At 40.4% G+C, this 27,639-nt stretch overlaps 1 protein-coding gene across 1 annotated transcript in view; it reads left to right on the top strand.

Annotated features, from left to right (window-relative positions):
• HOMER1 (homer scaffold protein 1) overlaps positions 1 to 27,639 on the top strand; it is a 134,739-nt gene that overhangs the window by 36,546 nt on the left and 70,554 nt on the right. Inside the window, exons 2-4 of the mRNA XM_054032977.1 lie at positions 8,353 to 8,509; positions 18,150 to 18,281; positions 25,261 to 25,353. Coding sequence (XP_053888952.1) covers positions 8,353 to 8,509; positions 18,150 to 18,281; positions 25,261 to 25,353 — 382 coding nt within the window. The remainder of the gene's footprint in view (positions 1 to 8,352; positions 8,510 to 18,149; positions 18,282 to 25,260; positions 25,354 to 27,639) is intronic.

Raw genomic sequence — 27,639 nt, 5'->3', positions numbered from 1 at the left:
AACAATTGTTGCTATGGGATGGCTGTTCACTTGTTTATCTGACATACATTTTCACGGGGTCAGTTCAATTTATAGTGGACAGTTGTACGTGTCCCACAATGTATTACCACAACTCCATCCATTTATTTGCATACTCGTTGGCAATTGCGGAAGAGGCCAAGGATTGAAGGGGCATGGAGAGTGAATAGTCTCTTACTGTTAGAAGAGGCCCCTCCAAGTCATGATTAAGTTGCATTGATGGAGCACTGCCATTGAGTCTGCCCTTTCTACATCTATTTTGTGAGTATAGGATCTCAGTCCCCAGGGTTGTGCATTTGACACCTTTTGAGCATTGAATTCTCACAAAATTTGCCACTTGAAAAAGAATAACATATTCTCTATTCTTTGTAGTATCAAAAAAGTTCAGAGGATTTTGAGCTATTCTAAACTCAAAGAAAACAAATCTAGGATTAAAAACATCCTAATTTCAAGATGAAATTCATCTACTTAATTTAACCAAAGTTGTTTCTGATGTCCACAGTTCTGCGGGATACTAGTTTATACATATCCATGTGGCTAGCATGCCAAGAATTCATGCATTTTACAATGAATTGCATCCCATATATGCATGGTGTTCCACATTTTGGGGCTAGCAACAACCTCCAGCTAGTTCATAAAGCTAGTAACGTAGTGGGGATGCAGTACCTTAGGTTAAAACTCATCAGCTGCTAACCCAGTCTCTCTGCTAATCATATCACTGTGTGGCTGCTTTCAGTTGAAATACGCTAACTCAAGTGTACTATCTCAAGCTAACTGTTGCGTTCAAGACAAACGCTTAGGCTCCAAATGATATTTCTGCGCCGCAAATATAGACTAATACCTGTTCCATTTCTGATGTTACACATTTTTCAGGCATAATAAGATTCGAGAGGCCTAAGAAATTACAGGATATATATGGCTTTCAACAATACCGTTGTGTACTTTGTCATTATCCAATCATGTATGGTAAGCAGGATTGGACCCACTCATTGGATGGAAAATGTCAAAGAAAAGCCTGTGTGTTACAAAGAGTGTTGCTGTTTCAGTAGATGGCACTCTTCCCTCATATTCAGCTCAAATGAGGTCTTGACTAAAATCTCCATGCCAGTCTTCGTAAGAATAAGGTTTTCTCTCTGATGTCTTAGCCAAATTCCAGCTTGCTTAATAACATTGTTCTTTCTAGTTATGCCACATACATTTAACTACACTGATAGTTACAATTACAGCACTCATGGATCAGTGGCAAATGACAGAGGTAAAAACTGGATTGTAGTAAAATATTTCTTGGTCTCCCAAATTTGGCTTGTCAAAACTAACTTAAAATAGTGTGAATATGAGAATTGTCACACTGATAGAAAATGGGCTGAAAGCCTGTAAACAACAATAAAAGTGGTAATTTATCAACTTGGGAGGAGGTCAGTCTAGTGGGGTGTTAAGTCTGGCCTTTTAACACCTTTAATGTTCTGGAGATGGAGACAAATTGCATATTAATAAAATTTGTAGATGGTCTTAATTCTCTTTGAGGTAGGAAAGCTAAGAGTCTGTGAGTGAGTTAGGGAGACTGTTTCCCCATTGTTTTCCTATAGCGATGGACCTATTTCTAACTTTTTTGGGGGGGAGGGGGACTGTATGTGTGACACTCATGCACACTGGTAGAGATAATAAACAGAAAAGGGATTATAGTTTTCCAGCCTGTAAATTTGGGCTTCCTGTCTAGAAGCGTTTACCAGTTCCAGTATAGACCAAGCTTTATGTGCTTATATTAACTAGTCTATATTTTCTGGGGCAGAATTTTTGACAGGGTTTGAAATGGAACTATAGCTGAGAGGGAGCCTTCATGCAAACATTCTCAGCTACTTTGAAATTAAGAATAGATGGGACCAACCCATCTATAATTGAAGCCTGGAAACAACCAGCAGATATTCTTCCTATATATGTAGGGTGACCAGATGTCCCATTTTTAAAGGGACAGTCCCGTTTTTGGGGACTTTTTCTTATATAGGCGCCTATTACCCCCCACCCCTGAACCATTTTTTCACAGTTGCTTTCTGGTCACCCTATATATGTTAACATCTTGTTAAAAATCCTGGTCTATTAATTTGTAGGCACTGCAATAAGTAAAGGGCTTGTTTACACTACAGATGCTACAGTGGCACAGCTATGGCCCTGCAGCTGGTGCTGCAGTAATGTCGTAGGGCACATCTATACTACAATCTTAAGTCAACCTATATTAGGTTAACTTACACCAACCGCAGTAATTACTTCAGTGGCTATTGTCCACACTACCCACCTTCTGTTGGTGGTGCACGTCCTCACCAGAAGCACTTCCACCAACTGAAGAGAGGCGGTGTGGGAGGGAGGCTGAGAGCCAGGGCTCCCAGCTCCCCACCAGGAGCCCAGCTGCCACCCAGGGCTTCTCACCTCCCCATTCCTAGCTGAGAGCCAGGGTAGGGGACAGCCACCTGGGACTTCTCACCTCTAGCAGGGAGATCCGCTCCTGGAGTCCAATCAGTTGCCATGCTCACAGCAGGGAGTCAGGGCCCAGGAGACAGCAGGCCTCCTGGTGGGGAGCCCAGGCAGCAGCCCAAGCCAAGAGCCTGGGTGGCAGCCTGGCTTGGAGTGGAGACCTGGCAGCAGGGTGACTGGGGAGCCAATAGCTGATGTAAGGAATGCAGTGTCTATACGGACATAAACCCTATGCCTCTCGTGGAGATGGAGTTGTTACTGTGACGGGTTGGATTGCAGAAACCCCCTGGGAGCTGCCACCTGATGTGCCAAGACTACCTCTGCTCCTGTTTTCCCTGCCAGCTCAGGACTCCAGCACCCTGTTTTGCTGAGCCAGACACTTCCGTCTGCTCCAACAAAGACCCAGGGTCTGAATTACTTGCCCCAAAGCTGCAGGTTTACCTGAAAACAGCTTGCAGAAGTGTGCTTGTCTTTAGCACTCAGATGCCCAACTCCCAATGGGATCTAAACCCAAATAAATCCGTTTTACCCTGTATAAAGCTTATGCAGGGTAAACTCATAAATTGTTCGCCCTCTATAATACTGATAGAGAGAGATGCACAGTTGTTTGCTCCCCCAGGTATTAATACATACATTGAGTTAATTAATATTTAAAAAGTGATTTTATTAAATACAGAAAGTAGGATTTAAGTGGTTCCAAGTAGTAACAGACAGAACAAAGTAAGTCATCAAGCAAAATAAAATAAAATGCGCAAATCTATGTCTAATCAAACTGAATACAGATAATTTTCACCCTCAGAGATGCTTCAGAACGTTTTTCCTCAGACTGAACACCTTCCAGGCCTGGGCACAATTCTTTCCCCTGGTACTGCTCTTGTTCCAGCTTAGGTGGTAGCTAGGGGATTCTTCATGATGGCTGTTCTCTCTCCTCTGTGTTCTGTTCCACCCCTTTATATATCTTTTGCATAAGGGGGGAATCCTTTGTCCCTCTGGGTTCCCCTCTCTCCCTCCCCCCCCCCACTGGAAAAGCACCAGGTTAAAGATGGATTCCAGTTCAGGTGATATGATCACATGTCACTGCAAGACTTCATTACCCACTTGCCAGCACACACACATACAGGAAGACTCACAGGTAAAACACAGCCATCTGCAGACAATGGTCCTGGTTAATGGGAGTCATTCAGATTCCAAACCACCATTAATGGCCCACACTTTGCATAATTACAATAGGCCTTCAGAGTTGTATTTCATATTTCTAGTTTCAGATACAAGAGTGGTACATTTATACAAATAGGATGATCACACTCAGTAGATTATAAGCTTTGTAATGATACCTTACAAGAAACCTTTTGCATGAAGCATATCCCAGTTACATTATATTCACTTATCATATTTTTATAAAACCATATAGACTGCACAACGTCACAGTTATGTTGGTGTAGTAGGGCACTTACATTGGTGGAAGCAAAGCTGTAGTGCAGACCAGCGGTTCTCAAACTGGGTCAGGACCCCAAAGTGGGTCGCAACCCTGTTTTAATGGGGTCACCAAGGCTGTTAAACTTGCTGAGGCCTGGGGCTGAAGCCAAAGTCCAAGCCCTACTGCCCTGGGCTGAAGCCCTCAAGCTTTGGTGTCCTCCAGGGCGGGGGTCTCAGGCTTCGGTCCCCCTTCCTGGGGTCTTGTAATTTTTTGTTGTCAGGAGGGGGTCACGGTGCAATGAAGTTTGAGAAACCGTGGTGTAAACACATAGTTAGGTCGACATAACCTGCCTTATGTTGACCTAACTCTGTAGTGGTAGAGCAAGCTCTAGTGTAGACATTTGCTACAGTTATGGAAGGGTTTTTTTTCTTTCGCTGTAGTAAATCCACCTCCTCATGAGGTGGTAGCTAGTAAGGCGGAAGAATACGTCTGTTGACCCAGAAGTGTCTGCTCTGGAGCTTAGGTTCACTTAACACCCTGAGTAACGTAGCTAGTTTAGGTGTAGGCCAGGCCTAAGTTCGTGAGTCTGTAGAGACCATTGGAATATCTGGGCACTATAAAGTGATTTAAGGATAGCAGATTAGCCTAGGTGTGTCTGCCACATGCAGATGAACTTAAATTAAATTTAAACTCGAATACTGTGCCACTTCTTTAAAATTCCACTTTCCATTGCTCATTGTCAAGATTTTTCTGGAAAAGAATTAATGTTCTTAGTAATTAGTAACTAGCTCTTGCCTTACTCCTGGTTTGTGCATTTTAATGAGTACAGAAAGCATCTTCATAATAGTGGAGGAGCAGTAAAAGAGGCAGTAGCAAGCGTAAAATAGGAAAATGATAGCTAGAGGAGGATGGGACTAACTGTTCTTGTAGACCTTTTCTTTATAAAAACAGTTCTTCTTTTCTCCCTTAAAGCAATCCATGCAGACAAGCACGTAGCTTTTTAACTTTTTGTTGCAAAATTTTAGAGGTCTCAGAACTCATTGAGTTAAAATTGAAACCCATGCCGATCTATATTTAACAGTGGTGGTTACTCACTTCTGCTGTCATATGTAACAATGCAATAGGGTGACCAGATGTCCTGATTTTACAGGGACAGTCCCGATTTTTGGATCTTTTTCTTATATAGGTTCCTATTACCCCCCACCCCTGTCCCGATTTTTCACATTTGCTGTCTGGTCACCCTACAATGCAATGACTTTGGGGGGAAAAGTTATTTAGCTGTGAACTTATAGAAAATACTTCATCTATATTGCACATAAGTTGCTTTTCAGCTATATGACTACAAAAATGCTCTCTAAGAGGTTCTGATTAATGATAGTACAACAGTTTAATTATACTATATACGTAAATGCCAGAACTAACTTTGTTCAGGTTTCATGTAGTTTGTATGTGTGGGCCTACATTTAGGTAGAAGATAGGATGTTTTTCAGTCTTTCTGAAATGTTTACTGTCGATGGATCCAGTAAACCATCAGTGAATTCTGTGAGCATACATACAATATCACTGATGCGCAGAAAAGCCCCGAAATCAGCTGCTTAACACACTAAATACTGGTGCCAAAACTAGCTAAAACACATATTCGTCATCACCTCATAGGTAGAAATTTACTGATTACTGTTTTAACCGTAGTTATTTCCAAGTTAGAAAGAAAGATAGGGCAGCGTGGCCTACTGGACGAAAGCTCTCAGAAGAGAGGTTTAACCAGCTTAAGCCATGAGTCTTGTATACAGTTTTAGAAGCAAGTACTAAAACTTGTTAGCTGCTGATTGTATCTGAATGTCTTAGGGCTTGGCTACACTTGTAAGTTACAGCGCAATAAAGCAGCCCCAGGTGCCCTAGCTCACTCCCCGTCCACACTGGCAAGGCACGTAGAGCACTCTGACTCCACGGCTATAGCGCTGTTGGTACTCCACCTCAGCGAGTGAAATAATGTTTGCTGCGCCCCCGCTGGAGCACCACAGTGCCAGTGTGGATGAGGTGTTGCATTACTGCGCTCTGATCAGCCTCCGGAAACGTCCCATAATCCCCTTAGGTCAAGTGGCCACTCTTCTAATTGTTTTGAACTTGTTGTAGGAATGCAGATATGCCATTTTGAAATCTCCGTTTCTGACAGCCGGCTGCTTATCTGCTCCGAGACAGATTAGTGTGGAATGCTGTGTGTGTGGGAGGGAGGGGGGGGGCCTGCCGCTATCTGAACTTACAAGACCGCATGCTAACATGCTCTCAGCCCCCCCCCATCTACTCTCTCTCCCCCACATACACATAACACACTCCCTGTCACACTCCAGCCCACCCCCCCCATTCCCATTTGAAAAGCACATTGCAGTCACTTGCATGCTGGGATAGCTGCCCATAAGGCACCACTCCCAATGCAGCTGCAAGTGCTGCAAATGTGGCCACGCCAATTGCAAGCAGCTGTCAGTGTGGACAGACTGCAGCACTTTCCCTACTGCGCTTTCTGAACACGGGTTTAACTCACAGCGCTCTACATCTGCAAGTGTAGCCATGCCCTTAGTAAATAACATAGGAGCTACTTACATTTATATGTACTTTATGCTTTAATGCTACTGTAGATGAATACAAAATACTTTATTTTACTGGAACTTTTGAAAGGCTTTAATGTTGAATGACTAGTTGAGATTCTGTAACATTTTCCCCTTAGAAATAACATTTCAATAGTTTCCATTTGTTTTTGGAAGCAAAGATTTATTCTAATGTAATACTGGATTTGTTGACAAATGCCCCTTGCGCATTCAATTTAGCATAACTTTTGGTATATCTAAAAATTAAGCATGCCAGCAGAAAACGGGCATGGTTCAGGTTTTTGATCTTTCTGAGAAGGCTTTTTTTTTTTTTTCTTCATTTTAGACACTGTAAGAGATTCTAATCAGCAGGATATCTGGGCAAAATTGTTTGTCACAACTAGTTTAACCAAATAGGGCTGTACTATTTACTACTATGTTTAGCTACTATTTCTTTCTTGCATGGATTAATGTGTTGTATAAATTGGGATTGGTGGGGGGTTTTTTTTGTATTTTTTTTAAAGCTTCCTCTCTTCTCCCTTCTGGTGAACAGACAGCTTTACAACGTACAAGATGGAAAGAGCAGTCTTGCTTTAACTTACAGAAAGCATTAAAAACAGTGCAAGCAAACTTGATAGGCACTGCTCTGTACTTAACAGTAAATACCTACAGTTTACGTACCAGGGTACTGACTCATGATATATTTGGGAGAAAATCCTCCATTTTGATAGAATTGAATAGGAACAGTGCTCCTATTGGGTATTTGGCCTGCTGTTCTTATAGTAGTTATCAGTATACCTAAAGGTTGGATTTATGATGCCAAAGTATTTTTCCCCATTCCAAAATGGATCTTTCCCAAATAGCTGTTTATAAAAATTTGTAAAAATTTTGTTTTTATGGGTTTTTAAACTTCTGAACACTGGAGAGAACTGGATTTGTGCCATTGCAAAATTCTATTGCATTCAGTTCAGGTGTAGATGCAGCAAATTTTGGGTCAGGTATTGAATGAAGGCCAGAAGTTTAAACGTGATATGCTAGACAAGTGGAGTAAGTGAAATGATTCAGAAGGAAAGGATGATATGAGGACCAATGATGAGGAAGATGACTTTTAGCTTCTGCGTTCAGCTGCTGTATTTTGGTCAGGGAAAACAGCCTTCCAACCCCATGAATCCTGAGGAAGGGATGACCCAATACTGTGGATGCAGTGGTGTCTGTGTGGAGGACTGGCATCCTGTACTGATCTGTTTCATGTTCTCCCCAGACTTCACTTGGAACTGTGCTGCCATTGGCTAACTACATGGTTCTGTTAGAACATTCAAGTAATAAACTCCAAAGGATGAGGGTTTCACAACACATGTTCCTATCACCAATGAATGTCCTCTGTAGCTTAATTAAATCGAGCAGGCCAGTTCAGTTTCAGATGACAGACCATTCTTGAATAATCAGAGTATTTAGAACTTTAAGGAAAAGAAGGATTTGAAGTCCATGCACTCTGCAATGCTCAGTATACTGAGATGTAATTACACTGGTATTAATGACTGCTAGTGTTTAAAGGGGTAGACAGATGGAGGGTGGGAGCTGAGATGGTGGTGGATCAGTGGTGAATCTATATTTAGATATCTACTGTGTATCCTTTTTTATCTGACTCTACGGCTGGCCACTGATTTTGTTTTAAAAATCTTACCCTTCTCTGTGTGTTAATGCACTTAAAACTGCTGTATCCTACTTCACATAACAATTTTTGTGGAGGAAAATTACTCATGCAAAGCAAAATATGTACATCCCGATGGTCAGAATTGTCAGATCACTAAGGTAAAAAACCATGCTATGTCCAAACCAGATTCATCACTTTTACTTTCTGTCCTTCAGGGAACAACCCATCTTCAGCACCCGAGCTCATGTCTTCCAGATTGACCCAAACACTAAGAAGAACTGGGTTCCCACCAGCAAGCATGCTGTTACTGTGTCCTACTTCTATGACAGCACAAGAAATGTCTATAGGATAATCAGCTTGGATGGCTCAAAGGTAAGTCTATTTATTTTAAGATTATTTACTTTGACTTGCTTGATCAACTTTTTAACTATGTTTCAGTCTGGCATATTTCACACACATTCTTAGAAATGTGTCCTATGTCACAATCTCTCCCAACTGGAAATTTATTGTTGAAGTTTTAAAATGGGAACGCTTTTATTTACAATGTTTAATTGTTCATGAGAAAATGCTGTTGTCAATACATTAATATAAAAATCTATTACCAAAGTTCAGGAATTGCCTTTTAGTCACTGGGCAATCTCAAAAAGTGCATTTACTGTAAAAGATACTGGAAGTTGTGTAGGTGATGATCATATCAGTTTTCAGCTTAGTTTTCTATGGAGTATTAATATAACTAGTTCCTTGGCATTATGAAGGACATCTGTTCAGTGATCATAATCTCTCAGTAAATCCTTGTTTGGCATATAATCCTCCATTTTCTGTATGAGGGGAAAATGGTGACTTTTTTCTCCTATAATGCTTTCAAAAGTAACCTCTTATCAAAACTCAATACATATTTTGATTAGGCATTGTAAATTGTCTAGTACCTGGATTTAGAGGACTAAGAATCAGGAATCTTGTTCTATTGTGTGATGTGACCAAGACCCTTGTCTGTCCCTCATATTACCCATCTGAAAATACATATTAAAATACTCACATGGAGTTGAGCTTTTAAATATTTGTAAAGTGCTTTGAAATCTGTGGGCTAAGGGTACTACACAAGTGCAAAGCATAATTCAAAAATTAAAAGCTGGAATTTTTCCCGAAGCAACTTTTTTGTAAATTAAGTCTAACTTCTGTGGGGGTCACTGAATTGAAAAATAGGGGTATAGCAAAAACAACCCAAGAATTCTGGGGCACAGATGACGTGTATCTTAACCAACGTTTTAAGGCCTATTCCAGTGCTAATTGCATGATGCAGTAGAGTTTGTTTTAATTCCTTAATGAATGTTCTGTATTACTTGAGGTTTACTGTGTTTTGTAAAAACTTTGTAGGGTTTGGCAGTGTGATCCAATGGATAGAGCACTATGGAAGGAGTCAAACTCTATTTGGATGAGCTTTCATGCCCACATGAGCTCCCATTGAAGTCACCAGGTCACAGACAGGGCCGGCTCTGGCTTTTTGGCCTCCCCAAGCAAAAGAAAAAACCTGCGGCGCGGCCAGAGTGCGGGTGCAGGGGAACCGGCTAGCAGGGGGGGTGGGGGGAGAGGGAGCGGGCGGGAGAGAGAGAGAAGGGGGGCGGCCAGGGCTACAGCAGGGCGGGCTCCGCTCTGATCGGCGGGGAGGGAAGGACGAGGAGTGCCCTGCCGGGCTTGCTGCAGGGCGCTTCCGTCCTCCGGAGCGGAACCAAAAAAAAAAAAGCGCCCGTGCCACCCTAGGATTGGGCCGAATGCCGCCTCGTTCAATCTGCCGCCCCAAGCACCAGCTTGCTCGGCTGGTGCCTGGAGCTGGCCCTGGTCACAGAGATCAGAGGCTAACCCTAGTAAAATAAATTTGCATACAGATAATTTTGAATAAAAATAAGTGTAAGTTCTGACCAAAATTGACATGGTTTCATATCAGATATGTAAGGTGAACAAAAGCTTATAACAACAGAACTCTGAAAATTACAATAGATGCAAATGAAGCTTACAGATGTTTTTATATTTACATTGACAAAATAATAAATTAAGTATCTATCAATAGTAATATGACAATATTTTGCTTCAAAGTTCTGTTTACATTGTATTAATATCAGTTTGCTTAAATACCCAAATCAACATAACGCTCACATCTGTATTGACAGCCTTTTCTGCTTCGGATTTTATTTGGATCTGATTTGCATAATTAAAAAAGCCACCAGCTTTGGGAGGTAGGGGGAGACACTAAAGTAGTGCAAATTGAGTAGTGTGATTTGAGCAAAGTGCAGTTTCTAGTGTATTTTCTTTTTTTAATAAAACCTAAAATGTGAACCTCTGCATTTCTTAAATAACATTCTTGATGTTTTTTAAATTAAAAAAAAAATGAAAACCTTATTTTTATAGAAACCTGTAGGGTTTTTAAATGGATGTTTTGTATGACACCACTTTAGGCAAGTTTAGAAGGGGGTATCAAAAGAATTCTAGCAGACTTCTCTAGTATTTATTTTTATTGCAGCTACTCTACTTAGCCCTTGTTCACATAGAAGGGAGAATGATGTATGGCTTTCTTCCTGACTCTGCTACAGACTTATTGTGTGATCATCAGTCATTTGGTATCTCTCTCCATTTCGCTAGGGGATAATGCTCCTCTACCTCACAAAACTGTTGAGCTATAATTCGCCAGTGTTTGCAAAGTATTTGAAGATCTTAGATGGAATGTGCTATGTTAAGAGCAAAGGTAGTAATTAAATAATCTTCTTATACCTAGATGTGTTTAATCTATTTGCAGCACTAATCCTTATTCATATGTTCACCATTTTTTTCCCTTTATGTATAGAGGCTTCATTGTGTAACAGCATCAACAGTCCCAAAATAGTTGTTGAGTTGTGTTTTCCAACTGCTAGCATTTGAAGATTGTAATATCTATATTTATCTATTGGCTCTTTTCTTTTGTGTATTTATGTATGGGGGCAGCTCACAATAATAATTATCATTTCCTCTTCAAACATTCCATCAATAATACAGTACTCATTGAGATCTTGGCAGAAAATACATGGGCTGCTGCTGCTATTTATTTTTTAATTTTAATTTTTTACTTGTTGCCCAGAAACCCCAATCAGGATCAAGGTCCCATTGAGCTGGGTACTGCTGCAAACACTGAAATACACACATTCTACCTGTGTAAATAATGCACTAGTGGAAGATTGAATTTCTAGTTTGAATCTTAAATTCAGGATAATTACCCAGATGTATCTCTAGGAATTAAGCTATATTTAGTCTTGTCCCCCGCCCATTAAGTGTGTGTGTGTGTGTGTGTGTGTGTGTGTGTGTGTGTAATATACGTATATTGCTAAGCACACAATTTAGCTGTGTGGCAGCTCCCACCCCAGCTCACCTCTGCGTTGCCTCCTCCCCGAGCACGCCACCGCCTCCTCCCTGAGCACACCACCCCTGCTCTAATTCTCCTCCCCTCCCAGGCTTGCAGCGCCAAACAGCTGATTGGCACTGCAAGCCTGGGAGGCAGGAGAAGTGGAGGGGCGACTGTGCACTCAGGGAGGGGGCGTAGGAACGATGTAAAAAAAATTGGGGGCACTGCTTTTTGGAGCTCCCAAATCTTGGCGCCCTAGGCAACCACTTACTTTGCCTAAATGGTAGCACCGGCCCTGCCCATAAGCTACTCACATTGTGGGGGACATGGAGAAAAGCCTCTGTGAGGCTGCTACTCTTCCTTTGTGTGTTAGGAGTGGGCAGAGCCTTGAGTGGTTCTGTGTGCAGACCAAAAGACATGGCTATCAATTGGAATAAATCTGAGAGAATATAGAAAGTAGTGTGCGCTTTTGCTGCATGCAAAACACACTTTTATGGGCAATCCCTACTAAGACCATGTGTGATCCTATGAGTGGCCTGTACAATGCCTTCTATTGGATCATCGATATGAGGTATGGAGTAAAAGTGAATTTTTGTATTGACTGTCTGAGGATATTCCATCCCAATTTTCACTTGAGCCTCTTCTTAGATTGCCGCTACCATTCATTCCAGATTTCTATTTGGATTTTGGTGCATAAGAATCAGGTTTTTAGTGTACTAAGAATATAAGAATGGCTGTACTGGGTCAGACCAATGGCCCATCTAGCCCACTATCCTGTCTTCTGACAGTGACCTGGTGCCAGATGGTTCAGAGGGAGTGAGCAGACCAGGACAATTTATTGAATGATCCAGCCCTGTTGTCCAGTCTCAGCTTCTAATAGTCAGAGGTTTGGGGACACCCAGAGCATGGGATTGCATCCCTGACTATCTTGGTTAATAGCCATCAAGAACATATCCTCTGTGAAATTATCTAATTCTTTTTTTAACCTAGTTATATTTTTGGCCTTCACAACATCCTCTGGTAACAAGTTCCACACGTTGATTGTGCATGATGTGAAGTACTTTCCTTACGTTTGTTTTAAACCTGCTGCCTGTTAATTTCATTGTGTGACCCCTGGTTCTTGTGCTATGTGAAAGTGTAAATTACACTTCCTTATTCACTTTCACCACACCATTTATAATTTTATCGACCTCAATTATCTCTCTTCTAAATTGAACAGTCCACCTTTTTAATCTCTACTTTGTACAGAAGCTGTTCCAAACCACTAGTCATTTTTGTTGCCATCCTGTGTATTTTTGCCAATTCTAATATATCTTTTTTGAGATGGGGGTAACCAGAACTGCATGCAGTATTCCAGATGTGGGTGTACAATGGATTTATATAGTGGCATTATGATATTTTCTGTCTTATCTATTCCTTTCCTAATGGTTCCTATCATTAGCTTTTTTTTTTTTTTTTTACCCTCTTGCACATTGAGCAGATATTTTCAGAAAACTAACCACGATGGCACCAAGATGTTTCTTGAGTGGTAGCAGCTAATTTAGACCTCATTTGTATGTATAGTTGGGAATATGTTTTCCAATGTGCATTATTTTGCATTATTGTACATCGTTAAGGTTTTTCCTGGGTACCATCATCAGCAGGGCTATTGAATGACCAGAGTTAAGTGAAATAAGTCACACTGCATCAGTCTCCTGTATATTAAAAGCTCCTCTTCTAGTTCCTTCTGGTTTTTCTACACAGTCTGTCACTCAAAAATAAATTGCATATCTTCCTTCCATTTGCTCAAGAGGTAAATGTTCCATGCTTACTGCTACTTCACCCTGTCTGACAGAGGCGTACCATTTTCAAAACCTTAAACCCGTGCTATTTCACTACCAGCATACTCTCTGAAGATTTTAAGATCTTTCACCCTAGTTAAAATTTTCTGTCATTGGGCTGCTACAGTAATAAGGGTCATAAACAAATAAGTTTCCTTGAAAGAAGACCGGAACAAGGAAAGACCAGAATAGGAAGAGATGGTGAATGCTGGGAAAGTGTGAACCTTCTGTCTAGCAGCCCACATTCGCATATTTAAAAAAGGAATTTAATAAGAGAGGTAAGAAAGTAAAAGGTATTTTTTTAAAACGGGCCTTCCTATTACGTAATATGTTAGGTAAGATACAGTTTAGGCTACTATTGAGTACGCATTCACTTCCTGATATTGAGGTGGATAGCAATAGCTGGCTTCTGTAGCAGTCTTTATTTCTAATCCTGAAGAAGTTAACCTTCATATTCAGGAACTGATCAGGCAGCAGGTCATACTCTTTCTAAAGAATCAGCTGTACATCCAGAGCCAATTATATTTTTAAATTCAGCCTTCTCTAATTTCCAAATTGTAGCTTCCACACACAATGGTATCTGGACCATATGTTAATAAGATGCTTTTGTAAAATGCACCGAATAAGACCTAAAGCACACCCCTCTTCAATTGAGAAGAGGAAAGAATAGATGGTTTATGTAGCATTGTTACTTTAAACTAGTGGATACCGACTTCCCAATTTAATCAGGTTTTGCTTACTCTGAGTCATGTGGAGGATGATAAACTCCAGTGCAAAATGGTGATTAGTTCTTCATTTAGTCTTTTGCAAAAGTCTCAGAACAGGTGTTCTATAGTGCTATGAATATGCAAAGTGCTATGTAAGTGCTACGTATCTTTTGTTTATTGATTTATATGAAGTAATTATTAATGCGTACAGGTAAACTCCAAAATAGTTCAGATTTGTTATACACGAAATTGATGTTGCCATTATGGTAGTCTTAGGAAAAACTACTGTTCTGAGAAGGAATTGTTTCTGGGGACTACACAATTTATTTTCTATTATGGTGCTGCACTGAAGACATTTTTTGAGAGTTCAGGAGTGCAAATGACCATGCCACACCTTAAGTGGGGAGGGGGAGGAACAGTAAGGGGCATTATCCAACTTGCTGGGGGAAGGGGAATAGCACTTTACGGGGGGGAGGTGAGAGAGGGGCTCAGAAGCTGCTACAAAAGAGGGAGTGGGCCAGCATGGCGATGCTGACTCATCCCCAGTGGGCATTGTACTAGCTGCTCGTTTCTAGGAGTGCTGGGAAGGAATTTTTCCCCTCACCACCAGATTGGCTTAGGTGGAGAGTGTGTGTGTTGGGGGGGGGGGGGGGAGGGGGTCACTTTCCCCACAGCGGGTTCAGGAAGGGCTTTGTTATGGTGAGATGGGATGGGAGTTAAGTTTATGATGTCCCAGCTCATTATGTAAGTGTGGGGCGGATGTCCAGTGCATAGGGAAGGGATACAGTGATCAGATAGATGGCTTTGTAAAGGACTTAGATGGTATTGGTTAAACAGTGGAACCAGGAGGGAGGATGTGCTTAGGGCTCATATGACTGGCATGGCAGGGAACCACCCCCCCTTCTTTATAGCCCACCTAAACACTCATTTGGGGGGAGGGGGATGGTAGGTCCCAGCAGTGCGTTGGCTGGAGGACCTGGATGGAAAAAGGGAGGGGCTGGCGGAAGCCTCCGGGTAGCTATTGTACGATCATGGAGAGTTACAGGTACTGTACACTTCTCCCACCACCCCCGCCCCGCGGGGTAGTCCCAGACATCTAATAATAAAGTTGCGGACTTAATAAAACCATATCAAGTATCTCCTGTCCTTCTTTCAGTATAGAAGGACAATGTAGGTTGTTTCAGAGGTCCTAGAAAAGAATGTAGCATCCCTTCCCTTCAAAGGAGCAAGTTAATTGATCTAACTTCAGAGAGGCAAGATCATAGAGACAGAGGTAAGAGACAAGAGTGAAATCCTGGCCCCACTGAAGTCAATGGCAAAACTCCCATCAACTTCAGTGTGGCCAGGTCTTCACACCCACCCCTCTTTCCCCCCCCCCCCCCCCGGCATGTTGTGGGGTTTTGTTTTGTTGTTATTTTTAGGCCCTTGAAATCACTAAGTATATCTTTAAGCCAATAAGAACTTCTCAGCAGAAATGTACTAGTTTTAGGAGATATTATTTTTCTTCCCACTCCTGTAAAAAGGAAAGATTGACATAATTATGGTAGAAGACTCTGGCCACCATAGAGCTCTGAGTTGGGGACCTTGACACAAAGTTTCTTTGTATGCAGTGTAGTTGTAGCCATGTCAGTCCCAGGACGTTAGAGAGACAGGGTGGGTGAGGTAACATCTGTTATTGGATCAACTTCTGTTGGAAAGAGAGACAAGCTTTCAAGCCACACAGAGCTGGTCTTCATGTCTGGAAACTTATTTAGTGTCACAGCTAAATACAAGATGAGCCAGATAGTTTAGCACATGTAGTTAACGCATATTTCAAGGAACCATTCGAGGTGAAATGGCCCGTTAACAGGCCTTCATCTTGAATGGTCCCTTGAAATATGTGTTAACTATTTATGCTAAACAATCTGTTCTATCTTGTATTTAGCTGTGATACAAAGTCTGATCTACACTACAGACTTATATCAGTATAACTGTATTACTCAGGGGGTTGACAAATCAACACCCCTGAGTGACATAGTTATACCGACCTAACTCCTGTGTAGACCACACTATTTTGGCAGGAGAGCTTCCTCCACCAACATAGCTAATGCCTCTTGGGAAGGTGGATTAACTACACTGACGGGAGAGCTCTCTTCCGTCACTGTGGAGCATTTTCATTAAAATGCTATAGCGGTGCATCTGAGCAGATGCAGCATTTTAAGTGTTGATCTTGCCCTAAGTTTCACAGACCGGAAGAGTTCTGTGTAACTTCAAAAGCTTGTCTTTCTTGTCAATAGAAGTTGATCCAATAACATATATTACCTCCCGCACCTTGTGCCTCTCTTGTTCAAGATGTTTAGGATGGTGTACAGTTCCCACCCTGCTTTACTAAAGATAGTAAAAAAACAAACAAACAGAAAAAAACTATATCCCAGTTTCTTATTCCTTCCGGAGAGTCTGCTTTTCCAAATATTCCACAATATATTGTAATTCTCCTTGAACTATTCTATCTTGTAGTATTTTTCCTTGACTTTAGCAAAGCTTTTGATAGGGTATTCTTGCCATCAAGTTAAAGAAGTATGGGTTGGATGAATGGACTATAAGGTGGATAGAAAGTTGGCTAGATCGTTGGGCTCAACGGGTAGTGATCAATGGCTCCATGTCTAGTTGGCAGCCGGTATCAAGTGGAGTGCCCAAAGGGTTGGTCCTGGAGCCGGTTTTGTTCAATATCTTCATTAATGATCTGGAGGATGGCATGGACTGCACCCTCAGCAAGTTTGCAGATGACATTAAACTGGGAGGAGTGGTAGATATGCTGGAGGGTGGGGATAGGATACAGAGGGACCTAGACAAATTAGAAGATTGGGCCAAAAGAAATCTGATGAGGTTCAACAAGGACAAGTGCAGAGTCCTGCACTTAGGATGGAAGAATCCCATGCACTGCTACAGACTAGGGACCAAATAGCTAGGAAGCAGTTCTGCAGAAAAGGACCTAGGGGTCACAGTGGACGAGAAGCTGGATATGAGTCAACAGTGTGCTCTTGTTGCCAAGAAAGCTAACAGCATTTTGGGCTGTATAAGTAGGGGCATTGCCAGCAGATCGAGGGATGTGATCATTCCCCTCTATTCGACATTGGCGATGCCTCATCTGGAGTACTGTGTCCAGTTTTGGGCCCCATGCTGCAAGGAGGATGTGGAAAAATTGGAAAGAGTTCAGAGGAGGGCAATGAAAATGATTAGGGGGCTGGAGCACATGACTTATGAGGAGAGGCTGAGGGAACTGGGATTGTTTAGTCTGCAGAAGAGAAGAATGAGGGGGGATTTGATAGCTGCTTTCAACTACCTGAAAGGGGGTTCCAAAGAGGATGGATCTAGACTCATCTCAGTGGTACCAGATGACAGAACAAGGAGTAATGGTCTCAAGTTGCAGTGGGGGAGGTTTAGGTTGGATATTAAGAAAAACTTTTTCACTAGGAGGGTGGTGAAGCACTGGAATGGGTTACCTAGGGAGGTGGTGGAACCTCCTTCCCTAGAGGTTTTTAAGGTCAGACTTGACAAAGCCCCGGCTGGGATGATTTAGTTGGGGATTGGCCCTGCTTTGAGCAGGGAGTTGGACTAGATGACCTCCTGAGGTCCCTTCCAACCCTGATATTCTATGATATTTAAAACACAGAGATGTGAGGTTTTTTCTTATAGTTAGGTGTTATCTCATTAATGCTAGCCATGTTCACATAAAGGAACAATAAGAAGAGTACCGAAAACTACAAAATTGTGTTTCTGAACACACATTTCGAAGCTTTTATTTTAGTGTAAGACAACAGCTGTCTTAGCAGTATGTCTTTAGAATGATGCATCAACGTACCCATCACAAAATCTGTTTTTTTTTTCCTTCTGACCCCATTGGCATCTCTCCTAGAAAAAAGTGCCACTCTGCATATTAATAACTTAGATGTGATTGGAACAGTTTGTATCACCTCTAAATCATGGCTACCAGTTTATATGGCTTTGCTAAAGAGTTCTTTTGAGACCATGTAACTATACCCAAATATTTGGATATATCTGTATGTTTGCTGATGGATCTTACATTATTTAAAATGTGGTGAGAACTTCTTACAACTGCTATTACATTTTCTTTGCAGGCAATAATTAATAGCACTATCACCCCCAACATGACATTTACTAAAACATCCCAGAAGTTTGGCCAGTGGGCAGACAGCAGGGCGAATACTGTCTATGGCTTGGGATTTTCCTCTGAACATCATCTTTCAAAAGTAAGTAAACCTGTTTTTTAAAAATACCCGAGAGATGTGGAAAAAAAAATTTGGGGGGGAGGGGGAAGTTGGTGGGTTTTTTTTGGTTATTTCTTTTCCCCCCTGAACAGTCAGGATGATTTATGAAGAGCTAGAACCAAATTAATATCTTGTATAGCTTTGACACTCAATAGTGTTAAGGTAATATTTACATATTCTCTGAATCCAGCCTTTATAATATGGAGAAGTGAGAAGGGCAACCCTGGAAGCAAGTTTTTAAACTGCTTTGTGATACCCATTAATTTTTTTTTTAAGGGAGAAATTTTAGATTTTTTTTTTTTTTTAAACCTTACTGCACAATGTAAAATGTTCAGATTTTCTCTTCTCTTTTGTCATATCAGAGTGAATTTTTTCCCTGTAGGAAACCAAAACATTTACATGGAAGATCAGTTTACTTTTTTTCTTTTAAGGAAGAAAATTTCTATATTTAGATCTCATGAGGAAAATTTTTGCTCAGTCAGTGACACACTCTTTTTTACAACTGTAATTTTCACCCACATTCTTCTTTCATCTTTTCCTCCATTCTCTGCCATATAACTAATATTTTATGACAAACATTTTAAAAATTGAAAGTTAGAAAAATACGGTAGAGGTAAAATAAAACAGTTATTATTAGAGTATAGAAAATTCACATAGATTACCAGCAATATTGAGAAACACCTTGTGGAGTATGTGAAATTTTATGCTGGCCTGCTTGAAAATAAAAGTCCACTTTCATAGTGGGAGGTAAGTTGCTCACATTTCCCAGAGAAATCCCAGTTAGTATTCCTGATGTCTTTAGTGCCGCAATACTAACAACTCGCAGTCTGTTGTTCAAAGTGTATGCAGTAGTTCATAGGGCATACTGAAATAGAGAAACTCCTGAAAGGTTTTCTCACTGAACTACCTGGTTTTCCAGAGAACCTGAGGCCTTCCAGAAGACCCTACCTTTGCTTTCCTTAGAGCTCCCTTAAACCAGATTATCTGCACTACTGCATCCACTCTACACTTAGGAAAGTGTAGAGCCAGCCTCAGTCCAGATCAAGGAGTTACAACAGTTCCCTTGTGCCCACCCCCTTCAAAATATTTCCTGATGGAATATCTGTCCAGTTGGATATTATTGTGATTTACTTATTAAAATTATTTCTGCTTTTCATAATCAAATAGTATCAATCTCTACTAAGTTACACAAAACCAAGGAAAAAATTCTGAGTGACATTGATTATAATATAATATGCATGTGCATTCTCACACGTCACTGCATCAGTAAGCTTAAAAAAACAAGTTAATGTAGATCGCTCTAAACTGGTGTCCATATCTACCCAAGAGACAATTACTCATTAGCATGGTGTATATCTTGCATTGCTAATACTTATAAGGGTTATTTGACGAGTGCTGATTTGATTTTCCTTTCTAATGTACTACACCTCTACCACGATATAATGCGACCCGATGTAACACGAATTCTGATATAACGTGGTAAAGCAGTGCTCCTGGGGGGGCGGGGCTGCACACTCTGGCGGATCAAAGCAAGTTTGATATAACATGGTTTCACCTATAACACGGTAAGATTTTTTGGCTCCCGAGGACAGCATTATATCGGGGTAGAGGTGTAGTTTGTTGCAGGTCACTCTCTTCATTTCTCAAAACGGAATCTCATACGAGCGTAATAAGAGTGCCTTGTATTCAGCCTTCTTCCAACATTTGGAAGAAGGAGCAGAAATTCCTGTTTTATGTTTTTTGTTTGTTTGTTTTTCCCTAGCATCTTGATACTGCCTCATTTGCCCCTTTCTGTGGTTCGCGGTGTCTTAATCCTCTTGGGATGTGCGTATATGTTGGCTATATCATTATTTGCATGTGTGATACCAATGTGCTGATGAGGAATTGAAAAAAAATAGAATTATTGTAGGAAGTAGTTGTTAAGCAGTGCACATCCTGAATTCCATGCTCTTTGGCAGATATGTAAACTTTTTGTATAAAAATCAAACTGTCTTTTTCTGAAGTTTATGATAATGAACATTCAGTACATGTTCAGTATGTTATTTTCATGGTGCCTTCCTTATCTTAATTATTAAACCTACAGATATGTTAGTCACCAATCCTTGTTCAGGACTCCCTCCCCACCTCACACACAAAACAAGACTGAAGTTTTAAAATTAAGCTGTTTTGTCTGTGTGTTTTTAAAATAGCAAAATGCAAGAAAAGATTATGAAAACTTCTTAGCGGGGGGAAAAGAAATCTTCACTTTTTGATCGTAATCTATTCAGTCACTTTTGAATTGGGAAATAAGTTTATTTAGTGGACACTGGACTGAGACAATAGAAGACCTGGGTTATAATCCAACTCTATTAAATTCCTGTGTGACTTTGGGCAACTCACTTCCTCTGTCGCTGTGTCCTGTCCACAGTGACTGCCTTTCACTAGGTATTTGAACAGTGCCTAGTGGAATGGGACTTCAGTTGTGACAGGGGCCTCAGGGTGCCAGAGAAATATTAATTTATATTAACATTTGTTTCTGAAATTTCTGAAACAATTTATTCCTTCGTTACCTATAATTCCAGTTTTAAAATTCCTTTTCTATGTTTGTGACCATCAGTGCCCCTAGATGAGCTGTTTCATTATATATAATTTGAATTACATCAGTATACAGGGGCCTTAATCAGAGTCCCATTGGGCTAGCCACTGTAAAAACATAGCAAAAAGACAGTTCTTGCCCCAGGGAGCTTACTTTCTAGGTTTATGAGTAGACACGATAGATGGATGAAACAGACAAGCAGAGCTGTGGAGGACAAGGTAGTTGTAAAACAAGTATCTTTTTCGTAATAAGTAGCATTCTCAACTTGCTACTTGCCTGACCATTGCCTGTTCCCTTAGCAGGTGGCACATCTTCTCTAGGTTGACAATAAATCCTAAAAATCCTTAGACTAGTATTTTCACTTTGTGGACAGCTTCCTCTTCTGCTGGTATTACTGCCCTCCCAAACCAATCATCCAAGCAGGATAGCCTCTTTCCTCAACACAGAGCAGCTATTGTAATCATTACTTTGGTGAAAATCACCAAACTGAAAATACTAATGCTGAAAAAGAACAAGAGAAAGAAAGAAACAGACTCTGGAATCTCTGGTGGCAAATATGTAACCTTGAAGAGATAAAAGCTATAAAGCAATCTTAAGATATGAGGATGAAGTGAAGAATCTCCATTTAAACATATCTGTTAATTGAGTTGTTCACTGGGAAAAGGCATCTGTTACTGATGGTTAAGGTGAAAAACGCCCTTGAAGGAAAGTTCCCTTTATTTTCTTGAACCAAAGAATTTGCTGACAGAATAGGAGGACTGGAAATGTATACAGTAGCTCCAAAAGGTCATTAAGAGAACTTGTTTCTTATCCAGGACATGAGGTCATGCTTCCTGGAACTAAACTACTATAATTGTTAAAAGGCGGTCAAAAAAGCAAACAGGATGTTAGGAATCATTAAAAAGGGGATAGAGAATAAGACGGAGAATATATTATTTCCCGTATATAAATCAATGGTACGCCCACATCTTGAATACTGCATACAGATGTGGTCTCCTCATCTCAAAAAAGATATACTGGCACTAGAAAAGGTTCAGAGAAGGGCAACTAAAATGATAAGGGGTTTGGAAAGAGTCCCATACGAGGAGAGATTAAAGAGGCTAGGACTTTTCAGTTTGGAAAAGAGGAGACTAAGGGGGGATATAATAGAGGTATATAAAATTGAGTGATGTGGAGGAAGTGGATAAGAAAAAGTTATTTACTTATTCCCATAATACAAGAACTAGGGGTCACCAATGAAATTAATAGGCAGTAGGTTTAAAACAAATAAAAGGAGGTTCTTCTTCACACAGCGCATAGTCAACTTGTGGAACCCCTTGCCTGAGGAGGTTGTGAAGGCTAGGACTATAACAGTGTTTAAAAGAGAACTGGATAAATTCATGGAGGTTAAGTCCATTAATGGCTATTAGCCAAGATGGGTAAGGAATGGTGTCCCTAGACTCTGTTTGTCAGAGGGTGGAGATGGATGGCAGGAGAGAGATCACTTGATCATTACCTGTTAGGTTCATTCCCTCTGGGGCACCTGGCATTGGCCACTATTGGCGGACTGGATACTGGGTTAGATGGACCTTTGGTCTGATCCAGTACGGCCGTTCTTATGTTCTTAAGAAAATTTTCTCAGGCTTATTTAGCTGTTTGGAAGGTCTAAGAAAACTTCTAAAATGAGTCGTTGGAATTTCAATCTAGACTTTTTGGCCTGATTTCCCACTGCTTTGCACCTTGCATATTCATACACAAATGCAAAACATGTAAAATGCTACCCTATCAGAACATCCTCCCTTTGTACTCATTTTGCACAAGAGTGAATGACTACACAATGTGTGCAGCAATGGAGAATCTCTTCTTCTGAATGTAGCCAATAATCTTCAGATAAGGAATATGGTGAGAATGTCCAAATAAAAAAGTTGATCTTTCAAGCTTGAGTCACTTAAACAAAGATGACATTCTCTTTTGCTTCCTTAAGAGTGGAATGTAGCTGATTTGCAGAATACAGAACTCCGCTGAATGAGAGGACTATTCATTTTTGTTATGTATGGAAAATTCCTAAGGATGCAGCCAAATTATTTGTTTAGCACACACTGAGGTGCCCATGAGGTTGATTGCTAGCTTCAGGGAATATTGGAAATGTATTGTAATATTAAAGGCAATGAGGCACCTAGATGGGATAGTGATGCTCTTTGGGGAACTTTGTGCACAGTGCCCCATTAGTCACAAAGCTGTCAATCATGTAATAATTTGTTGAAATATGTTTAATCCACCAATTTTGTCCTAGTTGTGAAATGGTCAATTTCCTGAGTAGGGAACTTTAGTTTTCTGGTACAATGTTAATCTGGTGGGGATGTTGGAATCCAAAGGAAAGAGAAGAAAGAAACCTTAGTGTGAGAAGTCCTAGTCATAACTTGTCGCTCCGAAATTGTAGCCAAAATCTGGTGGTCTCACTTATTTCAAATAGTTCCTCTGGAGGAGAGGATATTGACAAGGGGTACTGCATCAGACAGCATTCAAGTGATTGTGGAGGCTTTCCACATTTGCATTTGGGGTCATTCCTCAGCTTCTACTTGGTCATGTTGTCACCAGTCTTTTCCATCCCCTCTCTCACTCAATTTAGAGTACATCACTGTTTTTGTTCAAGGTCGGTGCCTGGGGGGAGTTTTTTGGAAGGAACCAAGTTCTCCAAGATGATTGGCATTTTCTGCCTTTTTTGTGTAAGAAGTAATGACTGTCTATTTTAGATGACACTAGTTTGCTCTTTTTTTGTTAAATTTTTATATTTGCTTTTTAAGAACTCAACTAAAAATATTTTATTGTCTGAAGGAGAGATCCAGCTCTCTTCTATTAGGATATGAAGGGCAGAATGAGCTTTCTTGAATTTACCTTTCTTTAGGAAAAGAGAAATCCTTGTTACAATCAGATTCCTGTTAGGAGTCTGCAGTGTGTTTCAGGAAAGAAGCCTAAACTTCTTGGAAAAACTCTTCTGACTCATTTTCTCTCTAAATCACCACCTTCTGAGACTTGAGAGGAAGGAGATGTAATTCTGAATGCTTTCTCACATCTCCTGGAAAATAAATCTGAGTTTTATTGAAAATTGATACAATTCCAGTGAGGAGGATACCACATTCCTCCAGACTTTGGTAGACCATCTACAAAGCAGGTTTATTTACAGTAGCTGAGCAGCTGACCTCTGGATTAAGTTATTCAGAATTGCTTTCATTCTGAGAAACTGGTGTCCTCTTTGTCTCCATTTCTAGATCTTTGGCAACAGGTCAGGTTTTGCTTGAAAACGGGGGAGAAAGTTGTGTAATACAATAACATCTTCCATTCCCTCCAAATCCATGCGATCATATGCAGTGTAAAAAAACAAAACAAAAAACCTGAGTATACCAGTATCAGAGAAATTAAAATATTTCTGCAAACTCTTTAGTCAGATGCTTCTTCAAAACCAGTTGTTCTCAAGGAGGTCTTGAATAAGAGAATTATAATTCAAATGAAAACAGTTGCTTGGATACTACGATGAGTGCCGTGCTCGTCAGGTTTAGGCACATCAAGCCAAATTCATCTTTGTAATTCCATTACTTTAATAAAGTTGCTCAAAAGATTAATTTAACCCATCATGTTTACATTTAACATTTAAATCAGAATAATTTCTCAATCACTATTAGAACTAGCTGAACAGTTTTCAGGAAGAAGACTCTGTGCCGGAAACATTGACCTTTTTATGAAAATTCATGAAACAAAGTATGTGAATAGTAATCCTTGAAATTATCCTTAACTAAATATTTACTTAGCCATAATGAAACAAATTGATCCTTCATGTAACTCCATTGACTTCAGTGGAGCTGCATCAGAGATTAATTTGGTTTAGTATTCCTCTGGTTGATTTTTCACCCATTTAAGTTTCAGTTTTAGCCAAGATATGGGGAGAAATCAGTATATTTTCCACATGAGAAAGGATTAAGGCCATTGAAGACCAAGAGACTCCTATTGACTTCAGTGGGTTTTACATCCATCTCAACATCTGTAAGGAGGAAAATGAATTTCAAACTTCAAGGAAGCTTTTTAAGGCTATCTAACACACTTAATACCCATGCTTGAGATGGCTTTTTCACACTATCATTTGCGTATAGCATTATATTTTGTTGGTATATCACAATTTTAATGTGGTTGTTTGCTGATGGGTGTGTCTGTATTGCCCATATACAAATGGATTTTTAAGCATATGTAAACTCATGTACTATAAATAATACAGCACAGTTTGGTTAAGTGATCATTTACTAAGGGGGAAAAACCCTTGACTGACTGAATCTGTAGTGGTCTTATTTTGTAAGATGTTTTGTAACAATTATTTTGTATTTGTACTATAATCTTTTTAAACATATGTACCTTCAGTTTGCAGAAAAATTTCAGGAATTCAAAGAAGCTGCACGATTAGCAAAGGAGAAATCCCAAGAAAAGATGGAGCTAACAAGTACACCTTCACAGGTGGGTTTTATGGTTTGATCTGAGCTCAGAACTTTATAGCTTAATAGATTTTGTTTATTATAGCTTAATAGATTTATTAATTTATTTGGCAGGCAGTGACCATTGAATAATGCAAGTGGTCACACTAGACTACTAACACAGGCGATAGGACTTAATTCCTGCTTCAAGTCCAATAGCTGCGCTTGAACTAGAGCATTTTAAACCAGCATAGCCTTCTTTCTCCACGGTGGCTTTTTGGGCATTTAGTAAAACATGCTTAAACAATTCCCAATTATCATTAATATTTTTCTGTTTAAATTTTTTTCTTCTAGCTGACTTGACTCACAATTATTTTCCGCTGCGTGAAATTGGCCCTTTTAAAGCAGCAAGCACATATGTTACTGGTTTGGATTTGACTGAACTTGTACAAACAGAATTAAGTCATGATTACTTGTACCTAAGCAACCACTCATTTTGAGTTCTGAGATCAGTTCTCTGTCAAGACGAAGTCCTGTATAGAATTGCCCTGTGGTTGATGCAGCACTTTTTGAGTTAAGAAATTGACATCTATATTTTTTTTAGAACTTCCAAAGATGTTTTAGTCCTGGCAGTGAGAGACCTCCAGCTTATGTCACTTGGATTGAAGTCTCCTGTGGCAATGCAACTTTTTTCCTACGCATTATAGATAAGTGAATAAGGAGCCAGTCATTCTGTTCTCTAGTGTGATACCAGCTAGTTACCCCATCTTGTGCTTTATCTGTTAAAACACTAATCCATAAACATTAAAGGTCATTTGCTTCAGAGTTGTCACTGACCTGGAAACAAGTGTACATTAGAACCTCAGAGTTATGAACACCAGAGTTATGAACTCACCTGTCAACCACACATCTCATTTGGAACCAGAAGCACACAATCAGGCAGCAGCAGAGAGGGGGGGAAAAAGCAAATACAGTACAGTACTGTGTTAAACATAAACTACAAAAAAGGGAAAGCAGCATATTTCTTCTGCATAGTAAAGTTTTAAAGCTATAGTAAGTCAACGTTCAGTTTGTAAAATTTTTGAAAGAACAACCATAATGGTTTGTTCAGAGTTATGAACATTTCAGAGTTACGATAACCTCCATTCCCAAGCTGTTCGTAACTCTGAGGTTCTACTGTAATGCTATTTTTTGACAGTGTCACTCCCCCTCCCCTTTTGCCCCCACACTTCTCCTTAAGAAGATCGTAACCATTGATGTTTATGTTCCAATAATCGGAATCTTCCCACCAGGTTTCAGTAATATACTGAGTGTTGCTTAGTGTTTTTAAAATGACTTTTTCTCTCCAGTTTTACTGTTCTTTTTTTAAAGTGTTTTATAGTCTGCTGCCATGTCGGTGTTCAAAGTAGACATTTAGGGTCTGATTCTCAGTTACTGTAGCAACGAAGGCATTAATGTCATCAGGGCCGGCTCCAGGCACCAGCTGAGCAAGCAGGTGCTTGGGATGGCCAAGGGGAAGGGGCGGCACGTCGGGCTCTTCTGCGGCGGGTCCCTTAGTCCCTCTCAGAGGGAAGAACCTGCCGCCGAATTGCCACCGAAGAAGAAAGTGGCGCAGTGGAGCTGCCACCATGGCTTTTTTTTTTTTTCGCCGCTTGGGGCGGCAAAAACCCTGGAGCCGCCCCTGAATGTCATAGAATCATATGACTGGAAGGACCTAGAGAGGACATCTAGTTCAGTCCCCTGCACTCAAGGCAGGACTAAGTATTATCTAGACCGTCCCTGAAAGGTGATTGTCTAATCTGCTGTTAAAACCCTCCAATGATGGAGATTCCACAACCCTCCCTAGGCAATTTATTCCAGTGTTAAACTTCCTAACTCTCATGGTGGTTATTCCTAATGTTCAACCTAAAGTGCCCTTGCTGCAATTTAAGCCCATTGCTTCTTGTCCTATCCTCAGAGGTTAAGGAAAACAATTTTTTTCCCTCCTCCTTGTAACAACCTTTTATATACTTGAAAACTGTTATCCGGTCCCCTCTGTCTTCTCTTCTCCAGACTAAACAAACCCAATTTTCTCAATCTCCCCTCATAGGTCATGTTTTCTAGACCTTAATAATTTTTGTTGCTCTTCTCTGGAGTTTCTCTAATTTGTCCAAATCTTTCCTGAAATATATGGTACCCAGAACTGGACACAGTACTCCAGTTGAGGCCTAATCAGTGCGGAGTAGAGCGGAAGAATTACTTTTTGTATCTTGCTTACAACACTCCTGCTAATACATCCCAGAATGATGTTTGCTTTTTTTGCAATATGTTACACTGTTGACTCGTATTT

Source organism: Malaclemys terrapin, chromosome 6 (assembly GCF_027887155.1).
Source record: "Malaclemys terrapin pileata isolate rMalTer1 chromosome 6, rMalTer1.hap1, whole genome shotgun sequence".
Classification (NCBI taxonomy): domain Eukaryota; kingdom Metazoa; phylum Chordata; order Testudines; family Emydidae; genus Malaclemys; species Malaclemys terrapin.
Note: the sequence above shows the minus strand (reverse complement) of the source record. Positions and strands in the feature narration are given on the sequence as shown.